This window comes from Pelodiscus sinensis, chromosome 22 (assembly GCF_052426305.1).
Source record: "Pelodiscus sinensis isolate ZL-2025 chromosome 22, ASM5242630v1, whole genome shotgun sequence".
Lineage (NCBI taxonomy): Eukaryota > Metazoa > Chordata > Testudines > Trionychidae > Pelodiscus > Pelodiscus sinensis.
The window spans coordinates 2,271,683-2,285,493 of NC_143073.1; the positions used below are offsets into that span (position 1 = coordinate 2,271,683).

Consider the following 13,811-nt stretch of genomic DNA (forward strand, 5'->3'; position numbering starts at 1 on the left):
GAGCACTCCCTGCAGACCAGGGAGATGGGGAGCAAAGCCTTGGAGCAAAGCCAGGCGCGCCTGGGCTGTCCCGCTGCGGGCGTGCTCCGCGGCTTTGCTCCCGGTCTCCCTGCAGACCAGAGAGACAGGGAGCAGCTTTTCTCGCCCCGGAGGATGGGGGCGGCGGGACTGCAGCGCATCTGGGCATCCCGCCGCTCCAGTCCTTCGGGGCGAGAAAAGCCCCGTTTGTAACTGCGGATCCGACATAAGTCGGATCCGTGTAACTCGGGGACTGCCTGTATCTAAAAGGGTGTTACAAGGAAGTGGGAGAAAATTGCTTTCCTTGGCCTCTGAGGATAAGAGACAAGAAGCAATGGGCTTAAATTGCAGCAAGGGAGGTGGAGGTTGGACATTAAGAAAAACTTCCTGTCAGGGAGGTGAAACATTGGAATAAATTGCCCAGGGAGGCTGTGGAATCTCCAACACTGGAGATATTGAAGAGCAGGGTGGACAGACACCTGCCAGGGATGATCTAGACAGTGCTTGGTTCTGCCACGAGGGCAGGGGACTGGACTTGATGACTTCGAGGTCCCTGCCAGTTCTAGGATTCTATAGGGGTAGTTTAGGGTGATCTACAAGCATTTTTAGATCCGTAGGTACTGCAGGACCTCGGTTAGAGGCATGTTTTGTAGCAGGTGCGTTGATCTAGCTCCCAGGGGTAGTCTAGATTTGTAGATTCCCTCAGTCTCACAAGGAAAGGGGTGAGCTGCAGAGAGCACGTGACCAGCACTGCAGAGGGGGCTCACTGAAGTTATCTGCTAGAGGAGAGACACATTTCTGGTGGGAGTTCTGCAAGATGGCAACAGAGCACTGGGCCCTACAGCAGAGCTGGGTAAAATGCCAAGAAAAAAATCCATATAGCCTGTCAGTGTAAACATCCTGCTCTGCACACGCAGAGTCCTCACTCTAGTGAGCTCAGTGTTGGCTTTTCATTTATCGCCACAATATTAAACAAGTGTGACATCTAGGATTAGCATGTTTCCAGTAAGCATACATGAAGGTGTCTTTGTGAAATGGCACCCAGCTCTGGCTGTTTACCTTCTTTGGGAAACAGCTATTCCCGTGTACGCGTGTTTCCCCTCACCCTCTGTCCCAGGACCAGCTCCACCCAGAGCAGACACCCCTGTTGGTAGACACCTGCACTCCAACAACCCTGTGACTTGATCGGATAAACCTGCCAATCAGTGACCAACCCAGCCGTCTTCAGTACCGTCATCCTCACGTTGCACTGTGCTAGTCCTTTCGTCCCACAGGATCTCCAAACAAGGCGAGTTGTTAACCCACATACCCAGTCACCAAAAAGCATCCAGCTTTGAAATGGGAGGGGAACAGCTGGATCCACCCATTCATAACATGCCCGGCAACACTAGGACAGGAAAGTCTTCTAGGGACACAGATGGATTTTTTCCATCTGTGTGTGGAACAAATGTGTGTGCCCCGAGGCATGTGCAAACGTGCACCCACCACAGAAACGAAAAAACTAGCTGTGGGCACTTTGCTAATCAGCAGGGCAGCACCGAGTCTCTTCTGAGTGGCCCCACCAGTACACAGCTTACAGGAAACACTGGGTCCAGGGCTCACGCCACATTCTAAAAACAACAACTAGCCCTGTAGCACCTTAGCAGCTAACAAAACACGTCGATGAGCTTTCGTGGGCACAACCCACTTCTTCAGATGGATGGAGTATTACAAGTCCAATTCCAAAACACACAGGGGATGGGGGGGGGGGGGCATTCACATTACATGAAGCTGATAGAGGAGCCGCCGATTGTTCTTAAGTGCCCATTGGTTGGCTAAGTCGTTAGGCTGTGGAAGGTTTTTAGTCATACCTTTGTAATAGGACCCAAACTTGTCCAGGAAGTTAAATTCCAATGACCCCGCTGAAGCTTTTAGACATTTGAAATCATTCAGGACAGAAAAATCATCTCCCCCAGCTTCTTTCAAGAGCCAGTCCCACACAGAATACAAGGCAGGAACTGCCGTCTAGTCTAGTTATCTGGTCCGAGAGCACTCACTGCACTGGCTTCCCTCGTTTGGCGACCACACCCCAGGAGCCCAGGCAGTGCTAGTCATGGGATTCAGCGGTGCCCATGTTATTTACTGGGAAAGCCATCTCATCTGCAGAACGGAGAGAAATGTGCGAAGAACTTCCTGGCTTTTGGAGGAAGCACTGTCTGTGGGGAAGAGGGTTTTAATCCTGAGCCTGGACAGTCTTGGACGCCCCTGACAGCAGGGAGAATTCTCTCAATGATGTTTACCTGTAATGTTCTTAAATTCTGAGGCTCAACCCCCTGAGCTCCAGGCCTGGAGGGAAGCTTGGACAGTCCCTGCTGTCCCACATGGGCAGGAGATGGCTGGACAATAGAGGCAGCATTCTGCACAACTGGAGTCTAGATGGAGACAGAAAATGCCAGTGTCACTGCAGAGCACTTACAAAAGGAAACGCACAAATGGACTGATCCCGGAGCAACCCTGAGGATGCTAAATCAGATCCTAACACTTCCCAGTGACCTAGATTTATCTTCTGCTGGTCTCAGGGACGAGGAGCTGGCTTCACGGGACAGATGGCCGAGGCTCTGGGACAGGCACTGACAGGACATCCGTGTGAAATAAAGGAGTAACGAACATGGGCATCCCAAGAGACATGTTTGGCCTTCCCACGCACCCCACAGGCCTGACTGAGCACCCACCCACCTCCCGGAACCTCACCTTCTGGACAACATTCTCCTTTTGCAGCTGGCTTTGCCTCAGTTTCTTCAGTAACACCAGCCTGGCCTCTTCCAGCCGCAGCTCATCCCGGAGCTGTTTGATCAGCTGCTGCCGCTCCTCTATGCCTTTGCCCTGCACAGACCGAGAAGCACATAGGACGCACGGGTTACCCTTTGGCAGCAAGAGACCCATAGTGAGGGTTAGCAATGTTGTGCTGTACCAAGAGGGACCCTTGGGGCGAGTCCCCTCAACATCACTGCATTGCCCACTCTCCCCCTGCGACTCCCAGCTCTAAGACCTTGCCCCTTCCCTTCCCACTGCAGGGCTCTTTATTGCACAAGACTTCGGCTCCCCAGGACGTCAGCTGGATGCTTCTTACCTTAAACATTTCAAGGTTTGCTGCCTTGAGTCTCTCTTCCATGCGGGAGCTGGAACGTGGGCTTGATGCCTCATTATCGGAGAGGACGATGATATCTGGTGAGGGGGTCAGTCGGCCCCTGTCCTGGTCACTGCAGAGAGAAACGAGAAGGTTGAACTGCCGGGCTCTCCCGAAGGCAGAGAGATTTAGGAATCCATGGCTGGAGTAACCCCCCGACAGAACCATTCGAGTTCCAAACACGAGGTCTCATGGGACGCAGCACAAACCACTGGCTTCGAGGGCTCTCTGCTCACACGTTACACTTCAGATTCAAGGATTCACTCCAAATGCGTTCTTCAGTCCCAGGTGTCTCTAGGGACTCGGTTCCCACAGAGGCCGTGTCTGAGACAGACATGTACACGTTGTTAAGGAGCTAAACATGAACCACACAGGGAAATGGAAAGATGCTGAGGCGCTGGACACGGACACCGTCACCTGTTACGCAGAGATACGGAGGACGTCGCTGCTACTCACATGATGCGGGAGATGCTAAGGGGAAAGCGCTCGACGTTTAAGACACATGTAAATACCCCAAACCTATATTCACACCCATCTGTTTGTAAAAGGCCATAAAGGAAAAGCCAGATAACAGTATCCTGCCCCGAGTCAATAAAACCAATAACCGAAAGGAAGAGCAGCTCCAGAAGCGTCGCTAGGAAATCAATGCTATAATCCAGTGGTAACCAGGCACTGTTGCATTCTTTGTGACATCATTTGGAATAAGGTGGTTACAATAAAAGCTGCACCAATTCAATGTAATGGGCTTGGTGTGGCTTGCAAAAACCACCCCCAAGTCAGGATGCTAACTAGTGAAGAGCCGGTATCAAGGGAAGGGAAAGGAAGGGGCACAGCCATCTCTCCTGCCTACAAGAAGTGGGCGTAACCCCCCAGCTGTTCTCCCCAAACAACTGGACTGGTCTGAGGGAGGGTCAGTCCCGCTCTCCCTTTGAGACACGGTGGAGCTACTGCCAGGGTCTCACCTCGGCCCAGCTTGGCAATGCCCGACAACCCAAGTAACAAGGTCAGCATTTGCCACGTCTTGGTGCGCAGCCGCCAGCTCAGGCTGGGTCACTGTGTGATCGGTTACCACAACACGCCCGCCTCGCTAGCCGTAAGGCCAGCTGATGGGCTCCTGGGGACACGGCCGTCTTACTGATCAGACAGCACACGCCGAAGTTCTGACTGGCAGTTCACGGATGGCTGTGCCTCTAGAGAAACACCCCCAGCACCGCTCCCTCGAAATCAGGAAGCCACACAAGCAGTTTGCTGACCCTGTAAGAACAGGGACATTACTATGCAAGATCTTACGGACTCAGATCACAATGGCAATCAACACCCTCTTGGTGGGCCATTCTGTGCTTACAGCATCATATGACTATGGCGCTGTACAACAGATAGAACAACATCCCTATTACAGGAGAAACCGACAACGCAGCTTAATCACAGGCCCAGGACCCTGGAGCTCTTCACCCAAATGCCAGCACTCTGTGGGCTTAGGAAGGGACTGTGCCTCCGTTTCCCCTGGGGATCTCCTCCCTTGCAAGGGGATGGAAGAGACAGCCCAGGATCAGCAGCTTAAGTGGTTACAGTACAACACAGCACAAACCGGCACCCCAGGCAGACACAGGCCTGGGGGTACCGGCAGCTCGAAGGCGCCAGAGAACGAAGGAGGAAGCGTGGGACAACATAGCTCCATGTTATAACAGGCTCGTCCGAGTTCAGAGCGAGGCTCTCGAAGCTCTGGTTCTCGCGCACTGGGCACAGGCCCCGTGCTGAGGTCCGGTCTGGCTTACTTCACCACCTGCTGTGCCTTACGTTACAGCAGAACCCTCGGGTCTACGCTGCTGGCCCACTGGCGGCTCATCTCCTGGGGGGCTCTCCGGGGCACCTTGGAGCTGGGCTCCTTGCTTACCATGACTCAATTTCAGCCTGCCCTAGTCCTCTGGCTTACTGTCTCCTATCAGCGCAATTGGCGGCTGGGGCCCAGCACAGCTAGCACATCTGGCGGCCACCATCTGTCCCGGACAGGGGTTCAAGTTTCGCCAGCTGCAGCAGAGGCTCTGGCGCAGCAGCAGGAGACGCACGCAGCTGTCACGGGTGAGCGCTCTGAGCCAGTGTAGTGGAGCCCTGCGGAAAAGGGCCACTAGCTTCCACACATACCTAGCCCCATGCTATTAGGCACCTGGGCATCAGAGCTTGGCTCCATAAGGAGCCATTGCAGCACCTGGCACTGGCCACTGCCAGGACAGCGAGCTAGATGGATCTTGGGCCTGACGCAGCGAGGCTGCTCTTAGCTCCATGTGTGCACGCTCTTATTCTGGACTGAGCGTGCCTCACTCCATTTAAACTTCATCCGCTCTGGTGGGGGAGAGGAGGGGGAAGCCTCTGCCATTCAGCCAGCACAGCCCAAAGGCGCTCAGCACCATGCAGCTTGTGTTTCTATTGCTCTCTGGTGCGTCCTTTCAGGCTATCTTCACGGTAAAAAGCAGGAGACTGAACTACAGGTTGGACCTCTCTAGTCCGGCACCCTTGGGACCTGCCTGGCCCTGGAGGATGGAATCTGCTGGCCAATGGGAAGGTCCCAACAAGCCCCACTGCCGGCTCCTTCAGCCCAGCCGGGCTGTCTGTGGGCCAGCCCCAGGACCACTGCTGGCAAGCAGCCCCAGCCCCACTTCCAACTGGCACATTGCCCGTGCTGATTCTGTGGGGCTGCCGTGGCTGGCTTCCCCTCTCGGGCTGCTGTGGCCCTGGCCTCGCTGCCGGGAGGCAGACAGTCCGGACTGCACTCCGCCCAGGCTGCTGTGGCCCCACTGCTTGCAGACTCGCATGGCTACACCGCACTCCCAGCTGCTGGCCCTCCTGCCCTGAGACTCTGATCCAGGAAAATCCGGGGACATGCCGGAGCACGGATGTGCCAGACAAGAGAATCCCGGATTTGGGAGGTGCAACCTGTAGCACACTCTGGAATGAGAATGCCCACACCCGGCGACTGAGGAAGAGTGGCTGCACTTTTCATTTGGACTAAGGGAGGGTGAACATTTCCTGTTAGCGTACATCAGCCCTTGGCCGATCTAGTTGTGACTGCGAGGCTCTTGTGCCTACGTGGGATGTCAGAGGTGAAAAGTAAGAGGCATCTCAACTCTCGTGTTGAGAACTAGCCTAGATATTGGGACAGCTTGTACCTCCCTTAACCGGGACTCTGTGTCCGGTAGGACCACAGATTCTAGGTACAAAGAGGTTGGGCCACAGGGCAGGAGGGGACGTGACACAGCCAGGAGCCCCATGTTGAGGGGAAGGGGGGGCGCAACAGGGAGTTCTGGCCCCTACCGCTGGGTGGTTGCAGGGGACCGGCAGTGGCTGCAGAATCGCGGCAGCCACGGGGCTTGGCTGGAGTCCTAGCTGGGGGCAGCACAGGCCATGTTGGGAGGTACCTCCCCTCGTTCGGGACCAGTCAGTCTCGAGGGTGCTGGACGAGGGAGGTACAACCTATACGAACTTTCCCAATATGGTCTGTCCTGGCTCTTGACCACCAGGGCAGCGCTGCACACAAGCTTGCGCCACTGTGCCCAAAGCAGCTCTCTAAAACCAGTGTCAGTATCTGGATGCAAGCCTGTGCAGGGATGCTCTTATTTTGGAATGAAGAGCTTGAGTCAGTAGCCAATACCCTCCTCATTATAAACAGATCTGAATTCACACCTGTGCTATTTCAGGAAGTTCAGACCGAGAACAGCCCTCAGACAGCTCAGGTGCTCTGTGCTCAGGTGCAGAGTGAGCCTGTTAAAGACAGCTCAGAACATCCATTCATCACAAGACATTGCTGCTTTCCTCCTGATAACTGTAGCTGCTTTGCTTGCTCCAGGAGGCTGTAACCCCTCACGGCTTTGGCCTCCACTTTGCACCCTGGCACATGCCAACTGATCAGAAAGCACCAGTTGAAAGTCTCTGAAATTCAGATGGCAGATACTGTTCAGATGGGACTAGTGGGTTTAATTTACATTCCACTGACAAATACCAGTGCGAAAGCCAGACGGGGGAAAAGGGGCCTTCTGTAAAGAAGCGCAAAATGTGTCCACTTGTGATTGACTTTTGTCAAGACATGAGCAGAACAACAACAAAGCTACTGGATGAGATGCAGCACTGGGCCCGCAAGAGCCAGGCCAAGCGGGAGGCGGGTGAAACAGGCCTTCCCAAGCTAGCCCTTGCTCTTTCCAGCAGGAGAGGGACTGAATAGCAGACATACTTCTACTGCTACCGAGTCTGGGTTTTCCTGAGCTATACTGACATTTTTGGAATATTTTCTCCCTTCCTCTTTAGGGCTGCTTCGGTTTGATTCATCAGTGTTTACTTCTGAAGCCAGTCTCTCTCTCTCTCTCTCTCTCTCTCTCTGGTTATCTTCCCCTCTTCAGGCAACACACATCCTTGGGAGAAACTAAACGTAATGAGACAACGCCATGCCTACCTACTGGGCGGTTATGGCTGGTTTGGTTCCCTTCTAGCGCTTGGCCGGCTCATCTTCATACCCACTAAATTCCTTTCCCTTCCCCACAGAGGCGGGACAGACTCCGAAGGAGAGAACCATTCTCTGACCATGCCACCACAACCAGAGGGCCAGTCTGACTGGGACAGGACACACCAATTACCAACCCCTGAGAATGCACCATACAGAGCCTTACTACTCCTAGGACACGGCGCATCTGTACTCAGCCTTCAGTATGTACAACATGACCCATGTGTCGCAAACGGGGCGAGCTGCCCAAGGCTGCAGGGCAGACAGGTCAGCAGGCTGGGATGAACGCTTCCGACTGGCGGGTCCCTTTGCATGGGGCCATGCAGTCTCACCCCAAAGATAACCCACATGACCCTGACTGGCTAATGGTAACTTCAGACCAGAGGGGCTCTACCACTTGCTTGTGCCACAGGTCAGGCCAAGCCCCGGGTTTGTGCGGCTCACCCCACGCATTAGACAATTCTTCACAGAAGTAGTGGGATTGCGAGGGCCCCCGCAGCAGAAACCCCAGCAAGTGCGCCACCACACTGCTCCACAGAAGAGCTCCTTGTGCTGACAATACTGCTGGATCCAGATACTTCGCGATGGCAGCAACATTTCCCCTTCTCCCCACGTGAGCGTCTTTGAGATAAAGGAAACCAAGTCAGAGGCAGCGGATGAGATGGAACGCACGGGAGGGGTCACTGCCAGCCAAAAGGGCATAATCCAGGCAAATGTGCCTTAGAAAGACTCTCTCCCGCCTGCTAGGGGCGTCTCAGGCCTCCTTGCTCTTTGCATGTCAGAATGTGACTGATAAACCCATGTGTTGAGACGCGTGCTTGAGTAGTACACAATCCACTGGCATCACCCACTTACTGTAACAGCAAGCGGAGGCCTGGAAGACACGTGAAGCCTCCCCCAACCCTGCACACCAGCTACCGTGAAAAACGGAGGAGCTTCCTTAACTCCAGCGTTCTCTCTTCAGACAAAAACTCACTGAACAAATGTACCTGGGCACCAGTAGCTCAGGCAGGATTTTGCTCAATCACAAACCAGTTGCTTTGAATTCACAATGGGAAGGTCAGAACACGGACCAGAGTGCATCTCATCACCAAATGAGGGGTGTCTACGGTTAAAAGAACCGGCAGCAGGAATTTCTCCTGCCTGCTGTTATGCAAAACATTCCGAGTAAAGAAGCCACCCTGATAGTGGATAAGCACAGAACCAAGGTTGCCAACCAAGAGATTCAAATCTGGCTAGCCCTCCCAGACCTGGTCTTGTTACATTTGGAAGGCAGAAGCGCTGCCAGTTCCCTGCTGCGCCCTGTCCCTTCTCCCCACAGAGACAATGCTGGGGGGAAGCGGCTTTTAAGCTGGCTCCCCCCTGCCCACTGCCTCTCTCAGATAGAGGTGGGGGGAGGGGCCAACAAGCGACTTAACATCCCTATTCTATAGACCCAGGGGGTGGGCCCAACTCCCGAGGAGCCGTCTGCCATTCTGCGCTGATGCCGCTGTATCAGAGGTAGCAGCATGGGGTGCCAGGCGGGAGCTGGTTTGCCAGGGGAGACAGCTTAAAAACCAGCCCCCCAGTGGACTGGCTGCCTGTTGGCTGGGGCGGGGCAGGAGGGGTCTGAGCTCCCAGAGCTGGACTGCTGACCAGGCAGCTAAAAAGTTTAGTGTTGGGTGGGTGGAGGGGGGGGGAAGCATGTAGTCTATAGCATTAACCTATAAGCTGCTGCTTATCAGTTAGTCAACTACACTATTACATCCCTAGTACCACTTCAACTAAAAACGACATGACTGACACCCAGCAGTGGATTTGTTAAGCCAGCAAGCAGCACTCTGCACAAGGACCACCATGAGTTCACAGTTAAGTGTCAGACGGAACAACTTGAAAGTCCACTGAGCGTGAAAACATCTCGCCAACAGGTCTGAGCAACCTACTCTTGACGCAACAGTCTCCTTTTCAGTGTCTTGGCCAGACTCGTCAAACAAAGAGTTAACCGGAAAAACTTTAACAAATGAATAGACTAGTAGCACCTTAAAGACTAACACGACACGTAGATGGTATCGTGAGCGTTCGTGGGTACAACCCACTTCTTCAGAGCATCCAAACCAGAATACAGAACGTCAGAGCCATGAACAGCCCCAGAAATAAAGGTGATCTTCGCTGTGTGGTGTTACAGCCTCTCCTAGTTCACATCAAACTTCCTTAATATTTACCACCAGCCCATCTCAGGGGATGCCTGAGGAGAAGTCAGTAACTGGAGCCCAGCTGCAGCAAACCTAGCAGGCAGGCACTGCGCATGTGCCCAAGCAGCACCCCCCCCCCCCCCGAAAAGGGATGTAACTCACCGGCCACTGATAACCTTTTCCCATGCTGTCTAAGGCCCTGCCAAGAAAACAATTACCTTCTTACTCCTGGAGTTACCAGTCTCTCCAAGGTTAGGGTCAAGATTGATTGGCCGTGCACTTACCACACTTTACCTTCAGCTAAATAGAAGGCTTTACTTGTCACTTTTGTAGGAGCTAATAAAAGACTAAATGGAGTGGGACTGTTTGATTAAAGGCACACAGACAGGCGTCTGCTCAGCCAGCCATGTTACTGCTGTAGTTTATACCCTATATCCAAACGGATCAGTCAAGGAACAAAACCCACCGGTGTGTTGGGATGGGAGGGGACAACACACAGTGTGCAGAGGCTTCTTGAGAGCGGGAGAACATGCTACATGCCCAGAAACCCTGTGCTGGGTTCTAGCTGAGCCTGCCAGAGTTCACAGGCAGCCGTTCAGATCCCACAGAAGAGCGCCAGGCTGCCCCACTACATGCTGCTCTAATTCCTGTGACCGGGGCCTCACACCTGGCTGAGTGGAAGGTCGACAGAAGTCTGCGCCCAGGTGTAATGGACGAACTCCAGCAAGCAGCGGCCTACCTTCTCCTGGCGCTCATGTCCACCGGCTCGTCATTAATGTTCTCCTTGCCTGCCCGCCCTGCAGTCCTCCCATCCGCATGGGGCCTCAGGCTCCCATTCAGTTTCTCCTCATAGACTTTGACGCCATCCTGCTTCACCGGGAGCTCATGGGGCACCTCGAGGCCCGAAAGATCCTTCCTCTTCAGCAGCGCCAGCATCTTGAGGCGCTCCATGGCCTCATGCCCCTCCATTTTCAGCCTCTTTGCCAGGACGTCATCCCGGTCGTCTGTTTGGTCCAAGCTGCGTTTGAGGAGGTTCAGGCGCAGCGCATCCTCCGTCATTCTGTCCATCCTGGGGGGAGAGACATGAAAGCAGGGTCAGTAACAGGGAGGAAAAGCAGCCAAGCACGAGTCTCCTGACTGACCAGAGGCGCTCTTTGCAGCCGGATAACCTGGGAAGACCCAAGCTCCGGCACAGTCGCTAGCAGTCTTCCCCTTTTCTCCCCCAACCCACTGGGCTCTGCCACTCTACTGGGCACTGGCGCCCCATGGACATGGCACACAGGGGGCCGGCCTCCTGTTCTGCTGGGCAAGTCAGCCCACAGGCGCAGTGAAGGAGGCTTTTATCCCAGCCTCATGCAACCTGGCGCACTCTATGCCTGGGTTTCCCCTACGCACTACGGGTGGGAATGCACCCAACAGACAAGGGGGAGGGGAAAGGGGGCTTCAGTCCCTCGGGGGCCAAGAACAGGGAGTGGAGCTAGAGCGCCACACTAACGGAGCCAGGGGACAAAGCTGCTGGCTGCTACAGCGGAGGTCTTGGCCTGAAAGGCGTTCAGCACAGGACAGGGAGGCTCAACCCCTTCCTCCACGAGGTACTTGGGCTTTCCTGAGAAGTCTCCCAGCCGGTTTCTTGGCAGAAGCAGGGCATGTTTGGTAGGAAACAAGCCAGGACCCATGTCTACACTGCAACACTGCTCTGTGGCAGCCTGACCAGCACAGAGCAGCCAGTCAAGGGTGCAGAGCCCAACACGCCCCTGCCAGCACAGGTCCCTGGGGCAGGTGCCAACTGTCTATGGGTCACGTTTGCTTTCCTCTAGGAACGGGTCTATCACATGGTTCTAACCCACGTGGGGTCTGCCCACGAGTTATGAGCAGGGGTTGAGGGGCACCCTGCTATGGTCCCACAGTCCATGTGCCATGGCAGACACACAGCACACCCGCCTTGTGTGAAGCCCACGAAGGCCTCGCTTGGAGCAAGGAGGCCCCAAACGCCATCACTTGACTAAGTTTGACCATTTTTACCAATAGTTTTAATAGGGTTAGTGCTTCATCCCACTCTCGTTCAGTAGCTGAACTGAGGGTTTCTGCCTCTTGGACCTTCCCTGCAGAAGCCAGCTGGGAGTGGGCTGGGCCAGGAGGGAGGCTGTCCCGCTTGGCCCCTCCATGCTCCTGGAACATACTGGGGCCATGCAAGGCCGATCTGGGCTGGGGCAGAGAAGAGCAGGGGGCTGGGAACACCATGGGAAGGGCTGTGCTGGCTGAGTGCGGGACCTTTAGTCTTTGGAGAAAGACTCTCCAAGCAAAGAGATGCCAAGTCTCAGGCCAGCAACAGAGGAACAAAGCTCTCCCTCCCCAAAGAGAAGACTCTCCTGCCTAGTGTCCCCTTTCTGCGGTCGGCTGCTTTCAGCCAAGATACCCCCTTAGTCTGCACAGCACGTGATGCACGGACAGCGACAAAGCTGCATCTTACCAAAAAAGGTTAACACGAGACCATTCCCACCGTCTCCCTCACTTCTAGGGCAGCCCATCACCGCCAGTCAAGGGGAGAGCTCTCCTCTGTCTGCTTAGCACATGCATCTGCCTGAGCAGCGCTACAGCCTCAGCTGTGCCAAGGCTCCACTACACACTCTGCAGCTTAGCCCTAACCCTGCTTTCATCCTATGCTCCTCATTCAGTGGCCAGGTCAGTCAGAGGGAAGTAGCCACCTGGAAGCCGAAAGCAGAAATGCTTGTTTTGCTCTTTAGTCTGTGAATGAAAACTAGGTGTGACGCTGAGCTCTACCAGCTCTATAAGCTCGAAAGACACGGTTACCAGAAACAATCATTACCTGCAGATAATACTTCTTTTTAATGATGCAGTTAGTTTTAAGTGCACCATGTTTTGAGAAGAAAATATGGTTATCAAAAATTCAAGCATGCAACACTTCACCGGGTTTTATTTCCTAAAAAAAATAATGTTTTATGCATTTAATTTAAGAAAATCATTAACCACTTAATGTTTATATTAGATTCTGAATAATATAAATAAAGTTACAGACTTGCTTAAATAAGTCTGCATGGAAATGCCGTATCTTGATGATAGCAGAGCACCCAAGTTAATGCAAAGGCTGTATTTAGCGGCAAACGGCACGTTTTAATGGTTACCAGCCAATTAGAACCAGCCTCTCTCTGGGAAAAGAACTAAAAGGTACAAATACAAAACACGACCTAATCAGGCGCGGCCCCTAGAATGGAGCACGAAGCGCCCTCATCTCATGTCCCGCAGGCCTGACAAGCTCACTACACAAAGCAACACAACTCTGGCAGGAGGGCGAGCTGGTCACTCAGAGGAAGGCCATTTTAACACAAGTCAGGGAGGAGAACCCGTGTAAACCTCGAAAAGGTGACATTTTCATGCATCTGCAAAACCCCACCTGTGTCTAAGCTGGAAAGTCCTGCTGGCCCAGTGAAGGTGCAATGGTTTATTTCAATGGCCTTTCTCCATGCACGAGCGAGAGCGCAGCAGCAAGCCAGCGAAGCCCAAAAGATCCCACGTGCAACAGTAAGTCAGTGTGAGCTGTGTCCCTATTCTCTGTAACGTAAAATCCCATTTAATCAGTTAAATGGCATGTTTAACCGCTTAACCAGTTAAATGGGGGTTGGTGGGGGCTGCTCTGGCTGGCTGGGTTAACCATAACCAGTAAGCATCACCTGGTAAGGGGGATGCTGACCAGTTAACTGGTTAATCATTCACATTCCTAGTACTTAACTGCGATTTGCCAGTTACGAGCCCAATGATTTACAAGCAGTCTGTAATACTGGACTGAATGTTAACTAATCTCTACTACCAGAAAACCTGGAGAGCTGATGCAAAAAACTCAGTGGAAATCTTGACTGCCCACTCCCCCCGTCCATTCTACCGTGCTCAGCTGACTGGCCTCAGCTCCCACACTTCACTTGTCCTGAACGGCCACGAAGATCACTGCAGG

General features: G+C 53.7%; 1 protein-coding gene across 3 annotated transcripts in view; it reads right to left on the bottom strand.

Annotated features, from left to right (window-relative positions):
• The window catches only part of GATAD2B (GATA zinc finger domain containing 2B), an 83,381-nt gene that overhangs the window by 17,824 nt on the left and 51,746 nt on the right, over positions 1 to 13,811 (bottom strand). For all 3 annotated transcript variants that reach the window (XM_075907281.2, XM_075907280.2, XM_075907279.2), the window contains 4 exons: positions 10,584 to 10,913; positions 3,128 to 3,257; positions 2,749 to 2,880; positions 2,298 to 2,429 (listed from right to left, as the gene is read on the bottom strand). In XM_075907281.2, coding sequence (XP_075763396.1) covers positions 2,298 to 2,429; positions 2,749 to 2,880; positions 3,128 to 3,257; positions 10,584 to 10,912 — 723 coding nt within the window. In that variant the 5' untranslated portion in view covers position 10,913. The remainder of the gene's footprint in view (positions 1 to 2,297; positions 2,430 to 2,748; positions 2,881 to 3,127; positions 3,258 to 10,583; positions 10,914 to 13,811) is intronic.